This window comes from Mytilus californianus, unplaced genomic scaffold (genome assembly GCF_021869535.1).
Source record: "Mytilus californianus isolate M0D057914Y unplaced genomic scaffold, xbMytCali1.0.p SCAF_2, whole genome shotgun sequence".
In the NCBI taxonomy this organism is placed as follows: domain Eukaryota; kingdom Metazoa; phylum Mollusca; class Bivalvia; order Mytilida; family Mytilidae; genus Mytilus; species Mytilus californianus.
In genome coordinates, this window is record NW_026262668.1 from 32,844,422 (window position 1) to 32,857,120 (window position 12,699).

General features: G+C 31.9%; 1 protein-coding gene across 1 annotated transcript in view; it reads right to left on the reverse strand.

Annotated features, from left to right (window-relative positions):
• The window catches only part of LOC127729717 (uncharacterized), a 177,847-nt gene that overhangs the window by 39,787 nt on the left and 125,361 nt on the right, over positions 1-12,699 (reverse strand). The window contains exons 46-50 of the mRNA XM_052237577.1: positions 11,887-12,067; positions 10,122-10,268; positions 6,049-6,138; positions 3,049-3,158; positions 2,618-2,702 (exon numbers count right to left, since the gene is read on the reverse strand). Coding sequence (XP_052093537.1) covers positions 2,618-2,702; positions 3,049-3,158; positions 6,049-6,138; positions 10,122-10,268; positions 11,887-12,067 — 613 coding nt within the window. The remainder of the gene's footprint in view (positions 1-2,617; positions 2,703-3,048; positions 3,159-6,048; positions 6,139-10,121; positions 10,269-11,886; positions 12,068-12,699) is intronic.

Consider the following 12,699-nt stretch of genomic DNA (forward strand, 5'->3'; position numbering starts at 1 on the left):
AAAATTAACACTGAGCAATGAACCGTGAAAATGAGGTCAAGGTCAAATAAAGCCTGCGAGACTGACATGTGTATCATAAAATATTTCCATACAGCTTCAAAAAATATAGTTGACCTATTGCTTATAGTTTAAGAAAAACAGACCAAAACACAAAAACTTAACACTGAGCAATGAACCATGAAAATGAGGTCAAGGTCAAATAAAGCCTGCGAGACTGACATGTGCATCATAAAATATTTCCATACACCAAATATAGTTGACCTATTGCATATAGTATTAGAAAAAAAGACCAAAACTCAAAAACTTAACTTTGATCACTGAACCATGAAAATGAGGTCAATGTCAGATGACACCTGCCAGTTGGACATGTACACCTTACAATCATTCCATACACCAAATATAGTAGACCTATTACGTACAGTATAAGAAAAACAGACCAAAACACAAAAACTTAACTATAACCACTGAACCATGAAAATGAGGTCAAGGTCAAATGACACCTGCCAGTTGGACATGTACACCTTACAATCCTTCCATACACCAAATATACTAGACCTATTGCTTATAGTATCTGAGATATGGACTTGACCAGGAAAACTTAACATTGTTCACTGATCCATGAAATGAGGTCGAGGTCAAGTGAAAACGGGCATGAGGACCTTGCAAGGTACGCACATACCAAATATAGTTATTCTATTACTCATAATAAGAGAGAAATTAACATTACAAAATATCTTAACTTTTTTTCAAGTAGTCACTGAACCATGAAAATGAGGTCAAGGACATGTGACAGACGGAAATTTCGTAACATAAGGCATATATGTGCAAAGTATGAAGCATCCAGGTCTTCCACCTTCTTAAATATAAAGCTTTTAAGAAGTTAGTTAAATTTGCCGGATCACTATCCCTATGTCGAGCTTTCTGCGACAAAAGTCGCAGGCTCGACAATAAAAATCAAAAGGGAGCTCATGTCAATAGATATAAAAAATTCCCCAAAGTTTCTTGCAAATTGGTGAAAGTGTTTTTGAGTTATTGTCCGAAAACTGGAAAATCCCCCTTTTTTTAATGAAAAAACCCCAAAACTCGGAAACTTAAAATCTAAAATTTATAAAAAACGAAAGGGAGCTCACGTCAAGATATAACAATTCACCAAAGTTTCATGCAAATTGGTTCAAGCGCTTTTGAGTTATTGTCCGACATGTTGATGACGGACGGACAGACGGACAACGGTATACCATAATACGTCCTGTAAACGGACGTATAAAAAGTAATAAAAACTTTGAATTTTACTTAAGTATTCGAATTGAATCCATTTCATTTCCTGATTCATTCTTTTTCTGAATTTTTAATTTAATAATCAATTAGTAGGAGTATTACACTTTTAATGGAATGCTATGAAAGAATTTGTATTTAGAGTTAAGGAGGAACAGAAAGGGTTATTCTTACTATAGAGCTATTAAAAATTCCTCACAAATTTGTAATGTTGTCAAAATATGCCATTGTTAAATGAATAAATAATTGTAATTGTTTAAGTGAACCAACACCTGAAGTGGTGATCATGTAGTAGGACAAAATCGAGTGGATATCTCTAGGTATTCACAGTTGTCTTTAAAAAATGTAAGAATATATTGACTTTAAAGACAACAACACTCATAAATTACTGCAAAGTAATAGTTTTAATGGTTGACATGTTTCGCCAGCAAGCGTGGCATCTTCAGGATTGAATGATTGATTAGTGTTTAACATCAATTGCAACAATATTGTGCTATTTCGTGGCGGTCAGTTTTTATTGGTGGAGGAAGCAGGAGTACCCGGAGAGAACCACCGACCTTCGGTAGGAAAACTGACAATCCTAGTCAATTAAGATTGGAGTATAGTGCACCTGCCCCGTGCGGGATTCGAACTCACTATCTCAGTGTTGACTGGCTAGTGATACAGTAGTAAGACTACTCAGACTACTCAGCCACCGAGGCCCGGCGTCTTCAGGACAAGTATACATATGAAATAAAACAGTGAAGTACAAATTTTGAGATGATTGCCGTTAATTGGAAGTAATGTTACAATAATTGTTGTTATGACGATGTTATCGATAAAAATAGAAGGTGAAAGTGAAATAAGAGTAGTTAGATTGAATAGAAAGTGAAAGTGAGTGAATAAAATTATTAACGGTGGTTAGCTGCTGTTCACACATGTCTGTATACAGTCTCATTGGAGGTTCCTAGTGTTATTGTTATAGAGATGATGAAATGTTCGGTTCCGTTCTCTTTTACACACTACCAGAAGAAAAATGAAGAGATGTGTAAAAGAGAATGGAACCAGAAACAGAATGAACCACACAATGTATTTATGAAAAGCCAAACTTAATCCATGGACATTTTACAAACAAATTAATCATTTACAGATCTACCACGATTTTTAATAATTACCATACCAGCGGCAATCATAAATAATTATATTCCTGACGCAATTGGATGCAGTACCTCATAGAGCTCAGCCAGTTGAATTGGTATGGAATTGCCAGTGAGGTGTTGTCCATTCGGGAAATTAAACCGAACATTTTATCACCTACTTATCCACCCCATTACATTTGTTTTCAATCTAGAGAGCAATCACTTACATCACTATCGTCATAGATACCATTGTCTATAGCACATTTTCTCAATAGTTTCCACTCCATTATATTTCTTCCTTCATTTCTTTCCCTATCACAAAAATATGTAATAAGAAGAATTAGGAATCAAAAACAAAGAGGCAAATTGTTTATTGTCAATAAGCAGCTCCTGGAACATTAAAATACACTGCAATAACATACATTAGAAATAATTTTAAGTCATAATATATCTTAATTCTCTTGCATTTGAATGAAACAATGAGTATATTTTTTGCCGATACAAACAACAATAATTGTCACCTTCTATACAAAAACTATAAACAATTTTCTTTCCCACTTACAAATTTGAATGTTACTCATTAATGAAAACTTAACTACTGATTTGCAACCCATATTTTGTGATACAAACCTCAATAACTAATCTAATAATAACTTACTTTAAAATTCCATTCTCAAAACTAAGCCAAACTTTTGGTATTTTCATTGTCATCTGAGAACAGTGATGCATGGTAACATCAGTCAACGTCTGCTCTAACTCAGCTATGTTCTAATGGCAAAAAATTGCATCCTTATTGATAAAATATTCTCTAAATTTTATATGCAAATATACTTTTACATGTAGAAATAAAACAGTATGATAAAACATTCTTTAAATTTTATTTGCAAATATACTTTTACATGTAGAAATAAAACAGTATGATAAAATATTCTCTAAATTTTACATGCAAATATACTTTTACATGTAGAAATAAAATAGTATTTATTATACACATTCAAAAATGCATTTAAATCTTTAAGATTTAGGAAAAGCTATTGTATTTAACAATGCAGGATTTTATACATGTGAAAAAAAAAACAAAGTTTTCCGTTAGCAGATTACATGCATGTTATTTATATTCTATTTATTATGTTTTAGTGACAATTGGTCTGGGGACAATTGTCCTTTGATTTTCGGTGAAATAGAGTCCCTAATGTGGACAGTATATAACTTGCAAATTTTTTTCATACACCCTCCAAATTTATTTCTTTATATTTTATGCATAAAATAGTAAGTAGGGGGATGAAATTACATGTAAAAAAATTTGGGGCATGCATTTTAGGTAAAGTAGTAATTTAGTTAAATTTGAAAAGGTAAAAAATTAGTATGTCTGAAGCTGTCAAACTGAATTATAGACCCCCTTAGTAAGAAATTGTCAATATTTTGAGTTATTAGAGATAGACTTTTCTATAGTTTTGATATAATTTGTCCCAAAAGAGTACACTACACTGTATAAATCTTATTGAGATAGGGCAGGTGAAATTTTATTAATTTGCGTTTATTGTCTAAAAGAAATGCACTATGAATTATCTGTGTTCTAGGGCCAATTATGGAGTTTCGGCATTTTGAATACCAATAAATATTTTAGGCCAATTTTGCCATATGTGATATGTATATCTCTCAAGCCTGCCTGGTAAAAGTCCTGTTGATGATAAAAACTGATGTTTTTTTTTTTTTTTTAATGTCTTACTCCATGTCAACCCTCGACTAATATCAGATAACAGATTTCAGCTCTTCGGCTAAAATACATGTTAAGACTGATTGTAAAATTCCATGTGATATTCTACTGTAATTTCCGAAAATTTTTTTACAATAATTGCTACAGATTAGGTTTGGGATAAATACAAATTTACAATTTTAATTTTGATAACATGGTCATTATTTGTTTTCAGAATTTTCAGTAATTTATCTTACATTGTTTCCATAATCACAATAATAAATGCACACAAAAATTTCTAAATCACATTATGTATTCTTGCTGTCTGCCTTTTTTGGTACTCTTTCAACCATACTTTTGAAATGCATGCTCCTTGGCACTAAGCTTATTTAAGATAATAATTGTCCATCTGAATAGTCACAAAAGAAAAATCATATTTTGGATCCTGGTATCAGTTATTAAGTGCAATATTTATAAAAAAAAGAAATTGCCAATTTAGAAATAAAGGTGATAATTTCAGACCATCAGTGACCTCTCGAACTTTATTATTTGGTTATTTTGTGGTTTTATTCAATATGATTACCTATATCCTATCTTCAACGTCAATACTAGAAAACTGACATGCCAGCAAGGGCCCCACTTGCACATTTTTATGTGAGGCAAAGAGACTGATACAATGCATATGTTCATAGGTTGTCAATTTTTCATAAATTTTGACACCAGCAATTAATTCCGGATGCGCTTGATTAATATATGTTTTGTTAAAATCCAAGCACTATGTTTTTTGGTGGGCATTTTCGTAAATAGTGGGCTACCAACAATTTTGATACAGAGAATCATTTTCTAATAGCAAACGATACCTTTCTCATTTAAATCCTAGCAAAAAATATGATTCTCAGAATTAATAATTTTTTGAACAAAAACCAAATTTTAAACAAAATTTGACTTGAGGAAACAATTTGCAATGCATCTTATGCCTATATCAAATATAAATTTTTAAATACATCCTACCACAAGAGGTTCTCAAAATTTATGATTTTTTAACAAAAACAAAGTTTTAAAGTTTTACCAATAAAAATGAGCTGAATTTCACCTAAATATAATATGCATGTTTACATTATATGCACAACAACTGTGCAAAATTTCCCTGGCCTCGTACCTATACTTCTTTTGGAGTTTTTGCGTTTATAAAAGACAGTTATCAAAATTTGTGATTTTTTAACAAACATAAGTTTTTCCCAATATAAGGCTGAATTTCACCAAAATATAATATGCATATTTACATATTATGCACAACAATTGTGCAAAATTTCCCTGGCCTCCTACCTATACTTTTGGAAATTATGCGTTTATAAAAGACAGTTCTCAAAATTTGTGATTTTTTAACAGAAACAAAGTATTTTCCAAAATTAAAGGGCCAAATTTCACCAAAATACAATATGCACATCTACATATTATGCACAACAATTGTGCAAAATTTCCTTGGCCTCCTACCTATACTTTTAGAGTTTGTGTGTTTATAAAAGACAGTTTTCAATTTTTTTAATTTTTTATTTTTCAACAAAAACAAAGTATTTTCCAATGTAATGAGCTGAATTTCACCAAAACATATGCACATTTACATTTTATACACAACAACTGTGCAAAATTTCATTGGCCTCCTACATATAGTTTTGGAGATTGTGCAGTTATAAAAGACAGTTCCAAAGTTAAAGAGTCAAATTTCACCAAAATATAATAAGCTCATCTACATATTATGCACAACAACTAAAGACATTTCTGAAAATTTGTGATTTTTCAACTAATTTTTTTCAAAAATTAATGCTTTTGGAGTTTTTGCATTTGCAAAAATTGTTGACTGACATGGTGAAAACTAAAGGGCTCCCGTATCCTTGATGTAGGGCCTTGATAACTAAATTTGTAACCTATGTGAAAATATTGCTGGTTTTACAGATTACTTACTGTCCCTGCTGTAGAGCTGACATAGCAAAATTTTTTAATCTGTGGATATTTCTCCATAAGCTCTGCCTCAGGCATGTCTGGCATAGGAATCTAAATAAGAATGAAAAGATATACATTACTATCCTTTACCATTAATTTGTATCTATACTATAACAAGAATGAAGCGATATACACTACTATGCAACTCCAGACATCTATACTATAACAAGAATGAAGTGATATACACTACTATGCAACTCCAGACATCTATACTATAACAAGAATGAAGTGATATACACTACTATGCAACTCCAGACATCTATACTATAACAAGAATGAAGCGTAATACACTACTATGCAACTCCAGACATCTATACTATAACAAGAATGATGCGATATACACTACTATGCAACTCCAGACATCTATACTATAACAAGAATGAAGCGATATACACAACTATGCAACTCCAGATATCTATACTATAACAAGAATGAAGCGATATACACTACTATGCAACTCCAGATATCTATACTATAACAAGAATGAAGCGATATACACTACTATGCAACTCCAGAATCTATACTATAACAAGAATGAAGTGATATACACTACTATGCAACTCCAGACATCTATACTATAACAAGAATGAAGCGATATACACTACTACACAACTCCAGACATCTATACTATAACAAGAATGAAGCGATATACACTACTACGCAACTCCAGACATCTATACTATAACAAGAATGAAGCGATATACACTACTATGCAACTCCAGACATCTATACTATAACAAGAATGAAGTGATATACACTACTATGCAACTCCAGACATCTATACTATAACAAGAATGAAGCAATATACACTACTACACAACTCCAGACATCTATACTATAACAAGAATGAAGTGATATACACTACTATGCAACTCCAGACATCTATACTATAAGAATAAAGTGATATACACTACTATGCAACTCCAGACATCTATACTATAACAAGAATGAAGCGATATACACTACTATGCAACAGACATCTATACTATAACAAGAATGAAGTGATATACACTACTATGCAACTCCAGACATCTATACTATAACAAGAATGAAGTGATATACACTACTTTCCAATTCTAGACATCTATACTATAACAAGAATGAAGCGATATACACTACTTTCCAATTCTAGACATCTATACTATAACAAGAATGAAGCGATATACACTACTATGCAACTCCAGACATCTACACTATAACAAGTATGATGCGATATACACTACTATGCAACTCCAGACATCTATACTATAACAAGAATGAAGCGATATACACTACTATGCAACTCCAGATATCTATACTATAACAAGAATGAAGTGATATACACTACTATGCAACTCCAGACATCTATACTATAACAAGAATGAAGCGATATACACTACTACACAACTCCAGACATCTATACTATAACAAGAATGAAGTGATATACACTACTATGCAACTCCAGACATCTATACTATAAGAATAAAGTGATATACACTACTATGCAACTCCAGACATCTATACTATAACAAGAATGAAGCGATATACACTACTATGCAACAGACATCTATACTATAACAAGAATGAAGTGATATACACTACTATGCAACTCCAGACATCTATACTATAACAAAAATGAAGCGATATACACAACTATGCAACTCCAGACATCTATACTATAACAAGAATGAAGCAATATACACTACTACGCAACTCCAGACATCTATACTATAACAAGAATGAAGTGATATACACTACTATGCAACTCCAGACATCTATACTATAACAAGAATGAAGTGATATACACTACTATGCAACTCCAGACATCTATACTATAACAAGAATGAAGCGATATACACTACTATGCAACAGACATCTATACTATAACAAGAATGAAGTGATATACACTACTATGCAACTCCAGACATCTATACTATAACAAGAATGAAGTGATATACACTACTTTCCAATTCTAGACATCTATACTATAACAAGAATGAAGCGATATACACTACTTTCCAATTCTAGACATCTATACTATAACAAGAATGAAGCGATATACACTACTATGCAACTCCAGACATCTATACTATAACAAGAATGAAGCGATATACACTACTATGCAACTCCAGACATCTATACTATAACAAGAATGAAGCGATATACACAACTATGCAACTCCAGACATCTATACTATAACAAGAATGATGCGATATACACTACTATGCAACTCCAGACATCTATACTATAACAAGAATGAAGTGATATACACTACTTTCCAATTCTAGACATCTATACTATAACAAGAATGAAGCGCTATACACTACTTTCCAACTCCAGACATCTATACTATAACAAGAATGAAGCGATATACACTACTACGCAACTCCAGACATCTATATTATAACAAGAATGAAGCAATATACACTACTTTCCAATTCTAGACATCTATACTAAAACAAGAATGAAGCGATATACACTACTATGCAACTCCAGACATCTATACTATAACAAGAATGAAGCGATATACACAACTATGCAACTCCAGACATCTATACTATAACAAGAATGAAGCAATATACACTACTACGCAACTCCAGACATCTATACTATAACAAGAATGAAGTGATATACACTACTATGCAACTCCAGACATCTATACTATAACAAGAATGAAGTGATATACACTACTATGCAACTCCAGACATCTATACTATAACAAGAATGAAGCGATATACACTACTATGCAACAGACATCTATACTATAACAAGAATGAAGTGATATACACTACTATGCAACTCCAGACATCTATACTATAACAAGAATGAAGTGATATACACTACTTTCCAATTCTAGACATCTATACTATAACAAGAATGAAGCGATATACACTACTTTCCAATTCTAGACATCTATACTATAACAAGAATGAAGCGATATACACTACTATGCAACTCCAGACATCTATACTATAACAAGAATGAAGCGATATACACTACTATGCAACTCCAGACATCTATACTATAACAAGAATGAAGCGATATACACAACTATGCAACTCCAGACATCTATACTATAACAAGAATGATGCGATATACACTACTATGCAACTCCAGACATCTATACTATAACAAGAATGAAGTGATATACACTACTTTCCAATTCTAGACATCTATACTATAACAAGAATGAAGCGCTATACACTACTTTCCAACTCCAGACATCTATACTATAACAAGAATGAAGCGATATACACTACTACGCAACTCCAGACATCTATATTATAACAAGAATGAAGCAATATACACTACTTTCCAATTCTAGACATCTATACTAAAACAAGAATGAAGCGATATACACTACTATGCAACTCCAGACATCTATACTATAACAAGTATGAAGCGATATACACTACTTTCCAATTCTAGACATCTATACTATAACAAGAATGAAGCAATATACACTACTTTCCAATTCTAGACATCTATACTATAACAAGAATGAAGCGATATACACTACTATGCAACTCCAGACATCTATACTATAACAAGTATGAAGCGATATACACTACTTTCCAATTCTAGACATCTATACTATAACAAGAATGAAGCAATATACACTACTTTCCAATTCTAGACATCTATACTATAACAAGAATGAAGCGATATCCACTACTATGCAACTCCAGACATCTATACTATAACTAGTATGAAGCGATAAACACTACTTTCCAATTCTAGACATCTATACTATAACAAGAATGAAGCAATATACACTACTATGTACTTAATTAGAAAACCCATGAACCATCTTCACATGTGCAAAAATAATGCATATACAGTTCTAACAATTATTAACCCGGACCTAGAACCCATTTTTGGAATTACATACATTATGTTTGTGAAAACTTAAGACATTTCAAGGTACACATCCATGTTTACATAACAAAAGATGGATAAACAAAGAAAAGTAGACCAAAAAGTTTAAAACATACATCAGAAGACTAGTAAAATAAGGAAAATAGTAAGCTTTCAAATTCAGTAATCTACCATACCTGGTCTAACTGTGTCCCAACTATGATGACAGGGGCATCTGGACAGTGACAAGCTACAGAACTCAACCAGAAATCTAATCCAGCATGCTCGAATCCCATCCTCATGTTCCATAACAATACATAAACTGCCTGTTTGGAAAGGAAAAACTAAAAAAAAAAAAACATCCATTGTAATCGGTGCTTAAAAGTTTGGTAGCAAATAGACAATATGTTTTTTTCTTTTCAGTCTTGTGAATTCAAACTCCAAACAACCATTCTCTTTAACCAAAATTTCTTTTTTCTAGGTAAATTCTATCAATTATTAAAATTTGATATTTATCACTACTTCTATAAAGTTTAATTCATATTGTTCTTAAAATCAAATGAATCAAACTGTCCCTTGGAGCTATACTGATTTCAGCACCTTGGAATTTGGTTAAATCAAAGTTAAAGTCAAATGAATCAAACTGTCCTTTGGAGCTATACTAATTTCAGCACCTTAGAATTTGGTTAAATAAAAGTTAAAGTCAAATGAATCAAACTGTCCTTTGGAGCTATACTAATTTCAGCACCTTAGAATTTGGTTAAATCAAAGATAAAGTCAAATGAATCAAACTGTCCTTTGAAGCTATACTGATTTCAGCACCTTAGAATTTGGTTAAATAAAAGATAAAGTCAAATGAATCAAACTGTCCTTTGGAGATACACTGATTTCAGCACCTTGGAATTTGGTTAAATCAAAGTAAAAGTCAAATGAATCAAACTGTCCTTTGGAGCTATACTAATTTCAGCACCTTTGAATTTGGTTAAATTTAAGGTAAAGGCAAATGAATCAAACTGTCCTTTGGAGCTACACTAATTTCAGCACCTTGGAATTTGGTTAAATCAAAGTTAAAGTCAAATGAATCAAACTGTCCTTTGGAGCTATACTAATTTCAGCACCTAAGAATTTGGTTAAATAAAAGATAAAGTCAAATGAATCAAACTGTCCTTTGGAGCTACACTAATTTCAGCACCTTGGAATTTGGTTAAATCAAAGTTAAAGTCAAATGAATCAAACTGTCCTTTGGAGCTATACTAATTTCAGCACCTTAGAATTTGGTTAAATAAAAGATAAAGTCAAATGAATCAAACTGTCCTTTGGAGCTACACTGATTTCAGCACCTTGGAATTTGGTTAAATCAAAGTTAAAGTCAAATGAATCAAACTGTCCTTTGGAGCTATACTAATTTCAGCACCTTTGAATTCAGTTAAATTTAAGGTAAAGGCAAATGAATCAAACTGTCCTTTGGAGCTACACTGATTTCAGTACCTTTGAATTCATTTAAATTTAAAGTAAATTCAAATGGATGAAGTTGTTTCTTTGATGCTATACTGATTTCAAGACATAGTAATTCAGTCAAATTTAAGGTAAAGTCAAGTAGATCAATCTGTCCAATGAATTTATACTGATTTCAACACTTAGTAATTCAGTTATGTCTATTTTAAAGTCAAATGAATCAAGCTGTCCTTTATAGCTATACGGATTTCAACATCATGGAATTCAGTTAAATTTAAGATCTCAAATGAATCAAACTGTCCTTTGGAGCTATACTGATTTCAACAACTTGAAATCCAGCTATATCTAAGTTAAAGTCAAATGAACCAAGCTGTACAGTGGAGCTATACTGATTTCAATGTCTTGGAATGATTCAAATAGTATTAAAACAAATTAAATTGCTTTAACCACTTGCCAGATATTGATTCACTCATGAATTGTGTCTGGTGTAATTTGTGCAATGATTACCTGATGAGTATTGTAATATACAGTTTGTCCTGCAAAGTCCCAACAACTGTAGGTAATGTCTATTTTTCTGCCCTCATGCTCAACTGGTACAATCCAAGGTATTATATCTATCCCATCAGTTAGCTCAACATCTTCTGTTTTCTCAGTTTTCTTCTTCTCACTTCTTAAGGCCTGCAGTAATCTATATGAAATAAATGAACTTTAGTAATCTAAAACAATCAAAGACCAATAATAAATGATAAAACCATCATTAAAGGGCAATAACTTCAACTAACAATTTCGATCCTGTAAAAAAAGATTATAGATCTTGTCTTGCTGATCATTTTTGTTATGTAAAGTTTCTTTCGATCTATTATAATTTTCGAGATAATGGGTAAAAATGAAAAAAACTGCTTCGCCTAGCGCAGCTGGATACGACTGCAGAGGTCCAACCCTGAACAGTTGGGGCAAAAATGGACACAATATTCAAGCTTGATACAGGTCTGAATTGGATTGTAATTAAATATTTGACACATTATAGGTTTCCGACACAGAATAAATGTAGTCAAAGAACTTGAAATTGATTATATGATTTGAATTTATATTCAATTGAAGATTTCTTGCTTTTGTGCAATACACTGTGCTGTTGCGCAATACTTAGTAAATCTGTTTTCAGACTATATACAAAGAATTAGCAAAATAAATTGTGACCCCCAATTTTTCTTTGGAAAATTGACAATTTCTTAAATCTTGAGGGAAAAAAATTGCCCCCCACCCCCCTATTAGAAAAAAATAACATTTGAAGAATTTTCTATTTGTAAAATGTGGTACAAT